Source organism: Apteryx mantelli, chromosome 1 (assembly GCF_036417845.1).
Source record: "Apteryx mantelli isolate bAptMan1 chromosome 1, bAptMan1.hap1, whole genome shotgun sequence".
In the NCBI taxonomy this organism is placed as follows: domain Eukaryota; kingdom Metazoa; phylum Chordata; class Aves; order Apterygiformes; family Apterygidae; genus Apteryx; species Apteryx mantelli.
This window is the reverse complement of record NC_089978.1, coordinates 18,126,642-18,141,360: the sequence shown is the minus strand read 5'-3', so window position 1 is coordinate 18,141,360 and position 14,719 is coordinate 18,126,642. Positions and strand designations below refer to the sequence as shown.

At 39.2% G+C, this 14,719-nt stretch overlaps 1 protein-coding gene across 1 annotated transcript in view; it reads right to left on the bottom strand.

Moving 5' to 3' along the window:
- Positions 1-14,311, bottom strand: part of GRIA4 (glutamate ionotropic receptor AMPA type subunit 4) — a 240,939-nt gene extending 226,628 nt beyond the window's left edge. Inside the window, exons 1-2 of the mRNA XM_067289632.1 lie at positions 14,205-14,311; positions 12,897-13,055 (exon numbers count right to left, since the gene is read on the bottom strand). Coding sequence (XP_067145733.1) covers positions 12,897-13,055; positions 14,205-14,292 — 247 coding nt within the window. The 5' untranslated portion in view covers positions 14,293-14,311. The remainder of the gene's footprint in view (positions 1-12,896; positions 13,056-14,204) is intronic.
- Between the last annotated feature and the right edge of the window lie 408 nt (positions 14,312-14,719).

Here is a 14,719-nt window from a genome sequence, read left to right as displayed (position 1 = left end):
TGAGATGCGACTCTGCTCCACCTCCATATCCCTGATCTTTTTTCAGGATACCCTTACTACCACCTCAGACCCAAGAGATCTGTGCTGCCTCTTTGGGATCTGGCATGCTGACTATGGAGCAGAGATGGACAAATCGCTCCACAACACTCCTGAGGGCTGCAAATGCTCCACAAGGATGTGCAGCGGGACACAGAAGACCCAACAAATGTTGTGACAGTTCACACGCACATCCTTGAATAGTATGAAACAATAATTAGGTGGAAAGAGTTAAGCAGAACCTCTAAAATACAGCTAAATATATCAGTAGTCACTCTGGGCCAAATTCCACTTTGATTTTACACCTCTACACATTCTGAAAAATTTCTAAAGTCCCTGAAATTTCTCTGGATTCCATGCACTGTGAGAAACAGCAAAGCACTGAGCCAAAGCTTTGCTCCAGAAATTTCCAACTGCTCTTTTTTCTTCTCACACACAGTGTTCTAAATAAGCAAAAGGAAGAATATTATTACAGAGTTCTTATTTCTGTCACAAATTTTAAAAACTACCTATGTGAATAAATCTAAGTCAAAGTCCTTCAGGGACTATCATAACTCCAAAAACTGTCTTTGAGGGGTAAATTTAGTATTTGAATCATTGAATTAGCTGAATGAAGTGTAAAAAGGCATGCAGAGAGGGACAGCTCTGTTAGCTATACATTATCTACAGAGGCTTTTAGGCAACAATAACTTTAACAAGAAATGAACAACAGGCTGGTCCAAGTAAATTAACTTCCATCCATGCTTCCAGTATTGTATTAGATTTTTCCACACCAAAAACTTCAGAATGTGTGATACATCAGTCTCTCAAATCCTCCTTCAGGTTAAACTTGATAATTTTAGTAAAGTGTAGAACACATTTTTTTAGGCAAGATAAGGCCCCAAAGGATTTATTACAGTAGATGGAAACTACTAACTTACTATTATCAACTCCAACAGTCTTCAGACAATGCTTTCACAAAAAGGACTGGAGAGGAAGGTAGTGTGCATTATCTTAATGCAAATCTTAAAAAAATAACAGGTTTAAAACTATACCTGTGTGTTACAGTCTTGGTTGCAACATTTAGCTCCTCTAATGCTACTAAAATCTACATGTGCAGTTAAGAAATAAAGTGCCTCTTGTAAACATGCTTCCTTTGAACTGAAGAGACACTTTACCCTTTCATGTTCTCCTGACTTTCATAGCCACACACAGGAAAAAAACCTTCCTCATACTGTTGATTTCCCTCATTCACATTCTCTTGATGATTTTATTTATGTAATCAGCTACTCCTGGATCTGAATAGGAAGATGGCAGTAGGGCCCTGCTCGACAAAGCTAAAGGAGAGAGAAACTGAGGCGACGGAGTGCAGTTTCTCAAGGTGGTGCTGCTGGCAGGGGATATCCACACCTTTAAGGTGCAATGTTATGCTGAATCTCATTTTAATCTCACAGACTCTATATGAATGCAAGGAACTAAATTATTATTATCCCATTATTGCAATTGATCAAAGGAATTTTTGCTAGTTTCCCATTTCGCATAGTATGTGAAAGGCTGACAAAGAAAGTGTGATTAAGGTGTGAAGCTCTGCTGCCTGCCAGCAGTACTAAAGTGCAAACATTCCCATCATAAACAGTAACTGAAAGAGTGGTGGGCATTCTGGGGCTTTCATCAGGAAATAAAAATGCAGGAGTCCTACACCTGTCAGAAACCTAGAGAAGAATGGAGGAAAGCAATCCAATTCATCTGTATAAACTGTCTTTTGTGGTACAACACCACCACTCCCTCCTTCCATTCACTCCCTTAAACTATTAAAGTATCGACCATGATGGAGTCAAAGACAGACTACGGAGGGAGTAAGAGGTGGAAATGGGCACATTTTTTCTGAGGTTTTATAAGGATGTAATTTCTTTCTTGTTCATAACCAAGAAACAAAGGTTTTATCCTCTGCCCCTTCGCTCCCTTTCCCTGCAGTAGTTATGCTGATGGCTATTTGCAATCAATTTAAATGTTACAGGAGCTAATAAGACCTGTTGAATTCAGAAGCAGTGGCAGCTTGTCCCTAGGTGAGGGGCAGGAAGCGGAATGGACCCCTCTGGCACCTCCAGGATGCTGGATGGTGTCCTCCATCATAGCACTTCTCCAGCTATGCAGGCATCAGCACTTTGCCTACTGCTTCCACTCTTGCTGCTTCTCACAGAGTGTGTCCATTTCTTCATGAAAAGCTGGGACACTTCACAACAAACAGCAGGGAGGCACAGCAGGATGGTGGATGGGAGAGTACAGAATTTTCTCGCTGTCTCTTTGAGCAGTACTTTTTATTCTCACACTTTCCACACCTGTTAACTCTTACTGTACTTCATTGGACATGTGGACTATTCACTACATCCCTCTCTGTATTAAGTTTTCAACTTAGCAAAAGCATATCTCCAGTTTAATGTTTTTCAAAGTCTTGTCAGCTCACATCAGCTACAATCACTAGTTTACAAGCGTCACTCACTCATCCTCTATACGGGTGGTTCCTCTCTGTGTGCTCTGTCTGTAAAGGTACAGAAGTCCCTATCCAGCAAGCTCTGTGGGACATCAGTCATTCCTCACTGAGGGTGAGACTTTGGGAGCAAGACTCAAACTTGTTAGATTCCTTATCCCAAGCAATAAATCACTTCTGATTCTATAAGGGTCCTCAAAGAGGCAAAATCAACTCATGCGCAGAAGTTCAGACCATCTCACAGAACTGCTGGTAGAACATCAGTAATTATACACTGCACAGATACATTTGCATTAACTGTGTCTATTTTTTTCTGAATTATCTAAAAACATCTTGTCATGTTTCCACTTATTTTAATGATAACTGTACAATAAATCATTTAAGCAAACAATTTAACTGATGGAATGGTGGTAAACAGGACACTGCAAATACAGCTATTAGTATAATATAGTTAATTGTTGAGGTCTCATGTTACCATTTTTCCCAGTTCTGATGACTTATGGTATAAGGGAATAAAAAGTCTGTCCTCTTTCCATATATGTTTGCATTCAGAATAGTGCAACAGATCAAAGACAGCTATGGGAGCACTTCTTGTATTCCTTTATTCAGGCTTTTGCTTTCTGCAAATATTCTTGTGCATTAAATCTCATTCATCATTGTGTTTCTGTTCAGGCTGCCATCTCCTCTGACACAAAGCAGATGAAACCAGGGACTTCCAAAGCTAAATTCATAAGTCTCTGTACCTTAAGCTAGCAGCCAAAACCCTCCAGGTGGAAGCAGTAACAGATTCACATCCTCTGTGGCTCATAGAAAGTGAAATATGTGTAACATACATGACCATTAAGTTGTATTCACAGGATTTCCTACCTACAAATACAACTGGTGTAGATTAGCGTACATTTATTAGGAACAAATAAAAAACATTACGGGCTTTGAATGTATTTACCAAGCTTATATTACTATTACTTCAAGCCATACTCACTGCTGTAGCATTAGGAGATGCTCTGTTAGGAGAAAAAAAATAATAAATATTTGTGTCCACTAGAAGCTTTTTTCAATGGTACTTGAAAAAGGCCACAATAAGGCCTTAAACGTCTTGCTGTCATGTGAGCCTCAATACCAAGGGAATCTCATACTGCCTCTCTGCTCAGGCAAGATGGAAAACCAACCAGTAAAAAAAAGAAAAAGAAAAAAAAAACCTCAAGGGGCTCCAGGAGCTGCAGGATTGCAGTGACTGGGTACAAATTTTGCTGATTATGGCATCTCTCTAAATTAAAGAGCAATTACAAACCCAGTAGGCCATTATTTTTCTGCTTGCCAACTCTCTAGGACTCCTACATTCAATGCAAAGATAAAGACAGTGGGTGATACATCCAAATGATGTGTTGATGTCATGACAACTTACCTATGCTTCTTCCAGTCTTTAAATCGAGATTGCATGTATTTGGAATAGGTAGGTACCCAGCCAGAAAAGAATTACAGTTTTGATAAAGAAATTAATTGAGTCTCTGGCTGGCACCTTGTTGGTCAGTCTGGGTGATCAAACTGGTCTCATCTAGCCTTAAAACACAACAATCTGCGAACACTATTACAGGCTATCCACTCTCCTATTTATTTTGGCTGCCTTCTTTATTTTTTCTTCTTTGAGGCACTGATGCTTACAGCCAGCAGGCAACACTTCATACACCAGACTGATTTCACATCTTCTCTGTAACATCCGTAAGGACTTGTAACTCGGACCACTTTCATGTGGCATTAATCCTGACCTGCCAACCACATACTTCCATGAAGCACATATAATCCTGCAACAGATGCCGATGGGGGTCCTCACAACCATACCGGTGACTTCTGGTGCTCTTTTCCTTGGGGCTTTGTTTGTGTCTGTAGGCAGCATCTCCCACTCCCAACTCCCATTCTTCTTATCTACATAAGCATGCACCACTTTAAATCTTACCTTGTTACTTTTACCACCCAAGAGAAACAATGAAGAAGGATACTGACACAAAAAATGGCTTAAGAAAGCAGCTGCCTAACGAACTCTCACCTGGAGACCCCACAAACGGCTAGATTATAGAGGCAGAATTAACTGGGTGTGCAAACAGCCCCAAGAGGCAGCTTCTTATCTGGCTTGTGTTTTCTACTTGGAGTAGAAGGGAGAGATTAGGAAAAATTCCTGAGTCAGTCAAGAGCACATGACCATTAATTTTCAAAGGAAATTATCCTCCTAACTGCCATGTTTTTGGAAAGTCCATTCTTAGACACTGATCTCCGTTTAAATGCATGGAAATGATGAAGCCTGGAGGCCTTTATTAGCAAAACTCTTCAGAATGTATCCATACAGAAAACCTGGAGGAAATCACTAATAAAAGGCCCTTCATGACTCTGCTGAGACTGAGTCTGTAAAGCCTTGTTCCTTTTTCCCATCAGCTTGGGTGAGGACACAAAGGGCTAAGTGTATTGATATGGGGTTTTTTTATGCTATAGCTTTTTACTCCATGAATATACCTGCACTTGAACAAAAAAGTATTTTTCACTTATACTCAATACTGTTTTCCAGATCTGAATACAGTCCAGTCCAGACCTATATCTCACATTAACTAGTAGTGTGAAATATACTGGTACTGTACATTAAGAACATGAACACAGAGCAGGAAGCTTCTGGGGACAAATAACAACTTACATTTTGTATTCTCTTTGCTCTAGAAGAATTTTCTCCCTTTCCTCTGCCTTTACCTTGATTATATATGACATTAATCATTTTACTCACTGAGGAAACAGATCTGACCCTGATGTTGAAAAAAAATGGCCAAGTAATATCAGTTTAACCAAAGGAAATGAAGCATAACACTAAACTATATAAGAAATTGACTAAAAGAGAATATTTGGTGTAATAATTCCTAATTATTTTGCATAATAATTCCTAATACATACATTGCCTCTTTTCTCCAAATGTGAAAAAGTGAATTTTGTATCTGTTTAGAAGATCTGAAAACTGAAGCAAAGACAGATTAAAGTCCTAATTCTTTTCAGCAATTACCTGTGAACTTCCTTAAAACATCTATTTGATGGATATTCATTGAGCAATCCTGAATTATAAGAAACGGTGACTTGCAAATAAAAATGAAGTTCAACTTTTATGGGTTTAAGAGAGTACTATGCAAATACACCATAAAAGCAGCTGGAAGAGTCTGCATGCAGAAATGGCATCGAATCTACCCCAGAGAGGGTCTGCAAGCGAAAAACCGAGGAGCTGTATGAATAATTATAAGATGATACATTTTAACATCAGTCTTCAAAATGTGTCTACCAACTTTCTCTGCAAAGAATCCAATAAATGAGACTGTCAAAAGTTTTCCTTTCCAAGTGGTTTTTGTTTCTCTTGTGCTCTGTTTGCATTTACAGAAAATACCTGCAGTCACGCTCATGTTGTCCATGATTTTAGAATATAGAAAGGTACTGCACCAGACTGCATTTTTCAGGAGCAATAGTTGCATATAAATACAGCAATGAAATAGCATGTGGAACACAAGAAAACAGTAGCCCCAGTGACATTCTTTTTAAATAGGCAATTACACACCAGGTGCCCAATTTCTAAAAATATATATTAAAAACAAACAAACAAACAAACAAGATTTAAGCAACTTAATGCTTTCAAAAATCTAGCTATTAGGCAAAGGAATGTGAACCTGTTCACACTGCACAAAATCTGATTCTCACTAGTCCTTAATTATAATGGCTTCCATTCTGCAATCCCTACTCAGGTAAAGTTGCTATTTAAATCAGACAGCTCTGCCTGGGGAAAGAAAGGCAGGACAAAGGCCAATATTTGAACTGGAATTTGTTAATGTTAGTATAGCTGGCCAAAACCCAGCAAGAAAAGTAGCTTGTTAACATGCATCCATGTACTCCCCACTGAGGTCAACATAAAGCTTATCTATAATCACCTTTTAAGGAACCTAGTGAAGAGGAAAGATGGGCTGGGTCTTTACACTGCAGAGCCAAGATAAAGATGATGCATATTTGACACTCTGGTTTCATCTTTTTACTATAAGGAACCGGAAATAAAATAAATAGCTGCAATTATTTGAACAAGTCGTGCAGATGCTTCACCAGGACTACGAAGGAAACAAACAGGAAAGAAACATAGCCCTCACAAAAAAAGGAACACTATTGAGACAAGACATCTGACCCATACTAAGTCATGAAGATAAAGCAGAGTTTCCAAAGTACCTAGGAATAAGCAGTTCCCAGTAGGAAGGTAGGTGCTGCTAAGTACTCTGGAAAATACTAGAATGTCCTCTGAATGCCAAAATGCCTCTCTACTTGAACTTGGGTGCCTGAAAATAGACATTACTTGTATGGAATTTTTCAGGGTATCCAACCCCTAATACAATTGAATCTACACTAGTATTATTAAAGGCCAGTAAGATCTTTAAACAAAAAGAAATTCAGATTATGCAAGAACCCAAACTAGATAGAAGTAGTTAATGGAACTTCTGAGAAAATGGTTAAAAGTAAACCAACACCAAAATTTGGAACCAGACTCTGAGATCAGTTACTTTTGAGTAAATTTAAAGATATTTTCCTGAATACAAAAGAACTGTTCTTGATTTACACAGGAATAAATTGTCATAGTTTGGCTTCATGTCTGGACACATAACTGATATATAAGTATGCCCATCTAAGTTGCAGAAGCTCCTGCTCATGCTAACAAAGAGACGTTGTGCCGTAATAGTCCAAAATTATTGCCTCAAGCCAACTATACAGAAGAACAGCAGTCTACAGCAGAGGCAAATTTTTCATTTTAATTACACTGGTGCAATCTTACAGATTTCTTCAGGTTTGGCCTAGCATAAATTTCATCCCCTTTACATCAGTCATACAGCCATGTTAATATTAAGGAGTATGATGTATGAGAGAAGAATATTTGGTCCAACATGTTTAAATCCAAAGAATTTCACCTGCTCACAATATGAATTTGCACAATTTATAGTAGGATCTAAAGCAGTTAAGAAATCAAAGCAGACGGCTTCCTCTCACAGGAACAAGCAAATATCAAAACAATCAAGACCTAAAAATGAAATGCATGAGCTATTTTGACTAACATACAAACAAACTACAGTGATAAAGCTAAAGTTAATCAATTTAATTTACTTGTTAAAGTGTTTTGTCCTAAGAAAGTACTGCACTGTGCCTGCAGAAGGAATGAAGGAACTCAGTCCTCACTATTAATCCTCTTACAGGAAGATGAAATTATTTCTGTAGCCTATAATAAAACTTCTTGAGTTTACAGTTTTACTCAGTCCAGTAACATGCTAGGACAAAAGCCTTATTTCATGCCAGAGAGACAATGTTCTACATTTTCTGAAGAAATCTGATTGTATTTCAGTGAAGGCCCATCATTTATTTTTCCAATAATAACCTTGAAAATTAAATCCGGACTCTGATGGATTGGAACTATTGATGGCTGATTTTCTCTCTGCTGTACAGTTATTTTACAGGGATTGCATTTAGAACTATGAAACTGTTTGAATATAGATCTTCTCACTGGTACACACATACCCTCTTGCTGCAAATGACACCTAAGTACACGTATATTCTTTGATTCCATCAGCAAGTGCTAATAATAGAAATTTTAAGGGAAATTGTTTTCAACAATCAGGGTCTAGTTTGAGATAAACTCCATGGATTAAAACAAAACACTCAATTCAAATGGGCTTTTGTAATCAATCCTGTTTTAGAACAGTAACATTAAATTCAGTTGTGTTTTCTAGCCAACTGGCACAATATTTGCTTTTGCAGTTCAAACCTGACTGTACAGTAAACCTTCATGGTAACCCTCAATATACTCCAAAGTGCATCCTTGGGAATACAGTACTACTCTGATAGCAAAATACTGTTCAGTCTTATGAAATCTGCTTTTCCAACTAAAGAAGAACGTCATGTTTTTAACTAATACTGACTATTAAAGTAAGGTTACATGACTACTGCTGAATGGAGCTGTAATTGTTAGAGCAGAATTAATAAGCAAATTTAACGAAAATCCCATTATGCTGAAGCTTAGCAAATGAAAGCTGAAGCTGCTTTAAGTAAAAATGACACATATTCAGAGTTTAAAACCAATGCTACATTTGAGTCTATTTGCTAATCTTTCTGGATGCCTTAGCAGAAAGATTAACTCCAAAATGACACAGCCTCTCCTTGCCCCAAGAGCCACCAGCCAGAGCAGGGCCCCGCGAGGGCAGGCTGGGAGGGAGCAGGTCCCCCTGTCTGTCCTTGAGAGCCAATGTGGAGCCCCCTCGCCGGACCCTGCACAGGACCGGCTCCCACGCCGGCGAGACAGCAGCAGGCCCTCTGATTTCAGGCCATCAACCCCGCATTAGTCCACAGCTCTGCACTGCACACTGAGAGAGTATTTAAAAAAAAAAAAAAGAAAAAGAAAAAGAAAAATTGGAGAGACTAAATCTTGGAGAAAGAGGAAAATCATTCCAATATGTGACTTTTTTGATTCCAGTAGGCTTTTTTTCTTCTGAGCCATGTGACATGTAATAAACAGTTATCTTTTGTTCAATAGCATATACTGGGCTTAAAATCTGGTAAGAGCTGAACTGTGTGTGAGATGAAACAAGAAGGGTGGTTGATTTGCCCCAAATTATACTTACTAGGAATGTATTAATCTCAGAATACATATAAAGTCAAACTGAGACTCAAAGGGAGAAGCTTTACTTCTAATATAAAACACTGACAAAACACTTGAAATATCTTTTTTTCCCCTGTTTAGACTAGTCTTGTACAAGAACTGCAAGATTTGCTATACATTAAGAATTTTTGATACCGTAACAAATATTCACAACTACAAGATGAGAGCTGGAGAGTAAATAGTTCTTTGTAACATTGTACAACTATCTTTCAAAAGTATGCAAGCAGGCTTAACGTTCACTGTGTTGTTGAGATATACTAATGTAATATAGATAGTGCATGGCAATGAAAATTTTCTTTTGCATTCAACTAAAGAATAAATATACACAATTCTCCCCAAATATCAATGCATAGTTCTTACATCTGAAATCAATTTGAAGCTTGATTTCAAATCATGAGCAAAATTTCCTGCTTATAATGTGCAAACCAACATATTCCAATAGTTGAATGTTTCATTTTTGGTGTATTGTGTTCTGATGAGTAAGAATCTTGTACTATTCATGTTTTGCAATAATTTCAGCTCTCTCTGTCAGTAAGAGAGATTCTCTGAATAATGTATGCAGTGCAAAAGAAACGAACAGGTTTAAATAAAACACGCAAGTGGGAGGAGGAAAGAAAGAGGACTACATCCAAACTGATGCAGATCAGACTAAGTTTGCTGAACTACAGCAGAGGCTTTCTGCTTAAATAACCTGTTTCATATGCATTCATGATTTAGAACAGAACTACTAATGTTCTGGGTCTGTTAAAAAAAACCTCAAACTGCCTAAAAGATAATCATTAGAAGACAGACATAAAAAAGCCCCAAATTATTCTAATTCCAAAAGTTTTGCTGGATAAACATTTGGCTATGTGCTTTTATTTACTGGAAAAAAAATATGCAAGTTTTTTTTTCTAACATTGCAGTGATTTGCCCACTAGTATGCCATCCATAATCTTTTGAAATACTCTGTTTATTGTCCTTAAGGCATGCAATGGGCCAGGCACTGCATCTTTACAAGCAACCTCTGCAGTAAATGGAAATGGAAATAGAGGTAACCGGTCATGTCTTAGATCTTTATGCTTAAACTCACATGAATATTCATTTCAGTCCAGTAGCTCTAAGGCTTTTGTACTGTGTATTTGGGGACACGTGTGCACCAAGTAAATTCTATGCAAATAGCAAGATCCAAAGCCACTGTTTTCACAGCAGTTCAGGAAAGAGTTATCATTTCACATGTAGGCTTGCGATGAAATCACTTAATTCAGAGCTGATGGTGGTGGGGGGAGGTTAATTAGGTTAGAAAATCTCACACGTTTGCGCTTTTGGAGCCTCTGTCAGGCCAGCAAACTCCATCACATGGAAGCTGGTGTCCTCCAGCTATCAGACAATTGATTATTGCAGGATTCCGCTCATATTTAGCTTAAGGGACATGAGATATGTTCATTCAGTTGTCAGTCAGTTTGCCTATGTTTCATTAGGAGAACATTTGTTGATTAAAAAAAATATTCTTCAGTACTAAAATGTTAAAGAAAAATAAGAAAGTCAGATCACTGGCACAAGATTGCAAAATATGAAATAAATGCATAAACATATACATTTACTTTCTTCTTTTCTCTGCTCCCTCCATACTGTACAGATTCATCATCTGTGAGTCATTAAACTCTCTAGAACTAAAACCGGGTTCAGTTAAAAAACAAAGGATCAGGTTATGAATCATTATTTCTGTAAATGACAGCAAATATAAGGGGACAAGCTTTCCTCAGTTAAAACAGTGCAAACTAAACATAACCGAAAGTGATTAGAATGACAGATAGGAATCAGCTGTGAATAGTCTAAATGAAGAAAAGTTTTGGGCAAACCTGTTTTGAATCTAAGATATTGAAGTCTCGCAGAACTGGTTAGTTTTATATATTTGTATTTTAAAAGTATGCAAATCAGAAATAATTCACTAATGTTCTAACTTAAACACTGTGCAATTTTTTTAATCTTAAATGTAAGAATAGCCTCTGAAATTATTTCAATATAAAAAAAAATTAGTCCCCTACTCCTCCACTAAAAATAAAAGTTTTGAAAAACTAGTATGTCATTTCTCTTTGTAGAATACATAATCAGCATCTGCAAAATTTGACATACACTGTAATATTTTCTCAGTGAACTACACTTGCATAGATCTGATTTCTTCCAGTTTCAAAGCACCTTTTGAAATGCTTTCTCCTTATGGAATTTGATATTGATTTTCACGCTAAACACAACTAATACGTTGCTTAATATAGAATTCACACTTAATGGGACATCAATCTTTCCTGCAGAAAATGAATGGAGCCATTTTGGCAGCTCAGAAGCTTTTCCTGTTAAATAAGGTGGCAAGGTCATCTGAAACTTGAAGAACCAAAGACTTGTATAAATAAATTTAGCAATCATTCAATAAATTATACATGAGAACTGCACAATACACAGTATGTTTACAAATTACAAAGTGCAGAAGAGATGGCTGTGAGAAACTGGAGAGAAACATAGTATGTATTTTAAAGGCACAACGAACAGTAAGACCTTCTCCAGTACGTTTCTATTTTAAACTCGCTAAGCAATGTTGCTCAGAGCATCTACTTCCAGAAGCAATTCAGTCTTGAATGAAGAACAGGGATTCTAAAACTTAAAGGCCACAGAGGAAAACCCATAGAACTGAATCCAGAAATATGAATATCAAAGTAGTAATGTTACTACAGTCTTTAGCTTTACCACACTATATTCCACTGTCTTACAAAATGAAACAAATTCCTTTTTACAAGCCTGATATATGTGAAGATAAACAGAATTAACGCTTTGCCACTCTCGGAGATTAAGCAGCATCCACCATGTGTTCTATCCACTGCTGAAGGACCCTGAGGTGATCTAAATGTAGGGAGCGCAGCTAATTATACTCTGTTAAAAAAATTTAAATGTAAATGTTACCTCAGTTGGTAAGGGCATTCCTTTTTTGTTCCTTTCATGGTGTGTGTGTGTGTGTGCGCGCGTGTGTGAGCATGTACATATAATATATAGTAGGAAAAGAGTATTTGTTCCAGTTGAGGTGGTTTGTGAAATCAAGTAGATCAGATACTAACTTGATTTGGCACCAATGTATGGATGCATAGAGACATATCCACAGGATGTATGCATTACGAGATGATAAGAGACATTTACAACCTACAATATAAGAGCAGGGCTGCCTCAAGTGACATCACCGGATCAACTGCAGCGTCAACCAACTCAGATATATTATCCTGCACACCACTGCTTCCCTGTCTCCTTTCCAGCCATTCGAAAAGCATTTGTGATCACAAATATTATTGGTATATTTTCAAAAAATGCAAGGCATGCCATACCTAAAAGCAAACAAGAGTAACTGTGGGGCTTACTGACTGAACGAGACATTCATAATTTTTCTTTACAACCACAAAATTCATCTCCATAGAAACCAGAAAGCAAGAAACTACAGTAATAACACTAAAGTAAATGTCACATCAGGTTAGTCAGCACAAGGCAGGAGAGGGGATTTTGCTCCAGTTAGAAACTAACCAGGATGCTGCCCCTTTTCCTCTTCTGCAAAGGGCAGCTATACTGAAGACAGACTTACTGATGTGTTTTCAATGCAAGATGATGATGTGGTTTCCTGTTATTTTCATTACAATTTACTCGTAAGTTGGTCAGATCAATGGCACGTTTACTTACAGGCATTTGTTACAGCGAAGCTGTTAGCGGTTTCAATGTTGTCTACATGAGGAACCAAATTAAAAGGTGCTTCAGATGCATTGGGGCTGGTGTTATGAAGAAAAATTGCTAATCGAAAAGCAGTATATTCCTGATCTGTGTTCCTGATGAAGAGACCACCTACAAAAAAAAAGAAAAAAGCAAAAAGCAGAGGAAGCAGTGTGAATCATTTGCAAGCTACTTGCTATCCTGTAACACCAAGCAACTATCTCTCCCAAAGCTGCACAGTAAGGCTGGTCCTGACTTTAATGGATAGGGAACTAATCATATTCATAATCACAACTGCTGCCTTTAAATCACTGTCCTCAATCGATTTTAACCTTCCAGACGCATTCCCACTTCTTTTCTGTCCTCTCAGTTTCCAGCCTTTCATACACAAATACCCAGATTTGTCATGATTACAGTGACCTTTGAAAGTGTTTAGCCTCCATCTCCCTGATACTGAACACATTGGTAAATCAGCTACTCAACAGCCTCTTACATTAAGTGGCGGGCTGATTAAGGAGAGCGATGCTTTCTGGATTAAAAAAAGAAAAAGAAAAAAGAAAGAAACCTCAGTGTAGGATAATCTGCACTAAACTGGAATATAATAAACTTTGCTCCTCTGCAGCCATGTGCAGGCAGAGAGCAGCTCCGTGTTATTAGCAGCATCGTTACAAGTCCACAAGAAATGATGCAGTGATGGAGCGGAGCTGGAAGGAATACAGATAACTGCGTCCCATCCGAAACAAGGGGGAGGCAAAGAAGCAGGAGGCGATGGGCAAAGGGTGAGGAGGGGGCACGGGACTATACGGAGAGACCTACAAAATCCCAAACTTTCCAACTACGGGGGGGGGGGGGGGGGGGGAGACGGGCAGCGCTGTGTTTTACCCCCCACCGCTGCCAGGTACTGCAATGTCCAGGGCAGACAACTCGCCATCCCTCCGGGAGCCAGGCAAGAGAAAGGGGTGCAGGAGAGGGCTGAAATCGCCCGGGGGCACCTTCTCCCCCCTGGTCACTGCAGAACCGCACAAGCCCCTTCCCCTCCTACAGACCCCGGAGTCGGAATGAGCTCTGCAAAAGATAAGCATCTTCCCCCCCGCCCCGCAACACACACACACACAAACACACACACACACACAAACACGCGCGCGGGCTTTTCGTGGGGGCCAGGAAATGGGATGCCGGTGGAGGAGAAATGGGCAAGCTCCCTTCAGAGCCGCCTCTCCAACTCACTTTGCAAAGGATTGAAAGCCTTGACAGACGCACGCAGCCCAATGCAGCGCTTACCTATTTGCACGCTGCTAGGAAAAGCTCCCATTGCTAGTCCCCAAAAGCCAGAAAACAACAAGACAAGCTGTCTGCCAATTATCCTCATCTTCTCTTTTGCCTCTCTGTCTCGCCTTCTCCCGCTCGCTCGCTAGATGCTGCTCAGAGAGGCATTGAGGACCAGGCGACTACAAACAAAATCAAGAATTAAAAAAAAAAAAAGAGGGAGGGGAAGAAAAAGAGAGGTTTCCTCCTTTCTTTTTGTTTTTATTTTTGTTTTAGTATTTGTTTGCTATTCTCCCTCTCTGTCTCTCTCTCTGTTTTCCTTCCCGCTGCCGCCGCCGCCGTCGTTTCAGCAGTCCATCCCGCCGCGCCGGGTTTTTCCCGCAGTCTCCATAGCCTTGGGAGAGGTTTCTGTCCGGCTGCAAATGTTGCACATGCAGAAGATGGTGGAGAGTTTGGCGGCGGTGGGAGCGTCTAGTGGCGGCGCGGCGCGGCGCGGGCAGACAGACATGCGCCATGCGCCCCCGCCCGCA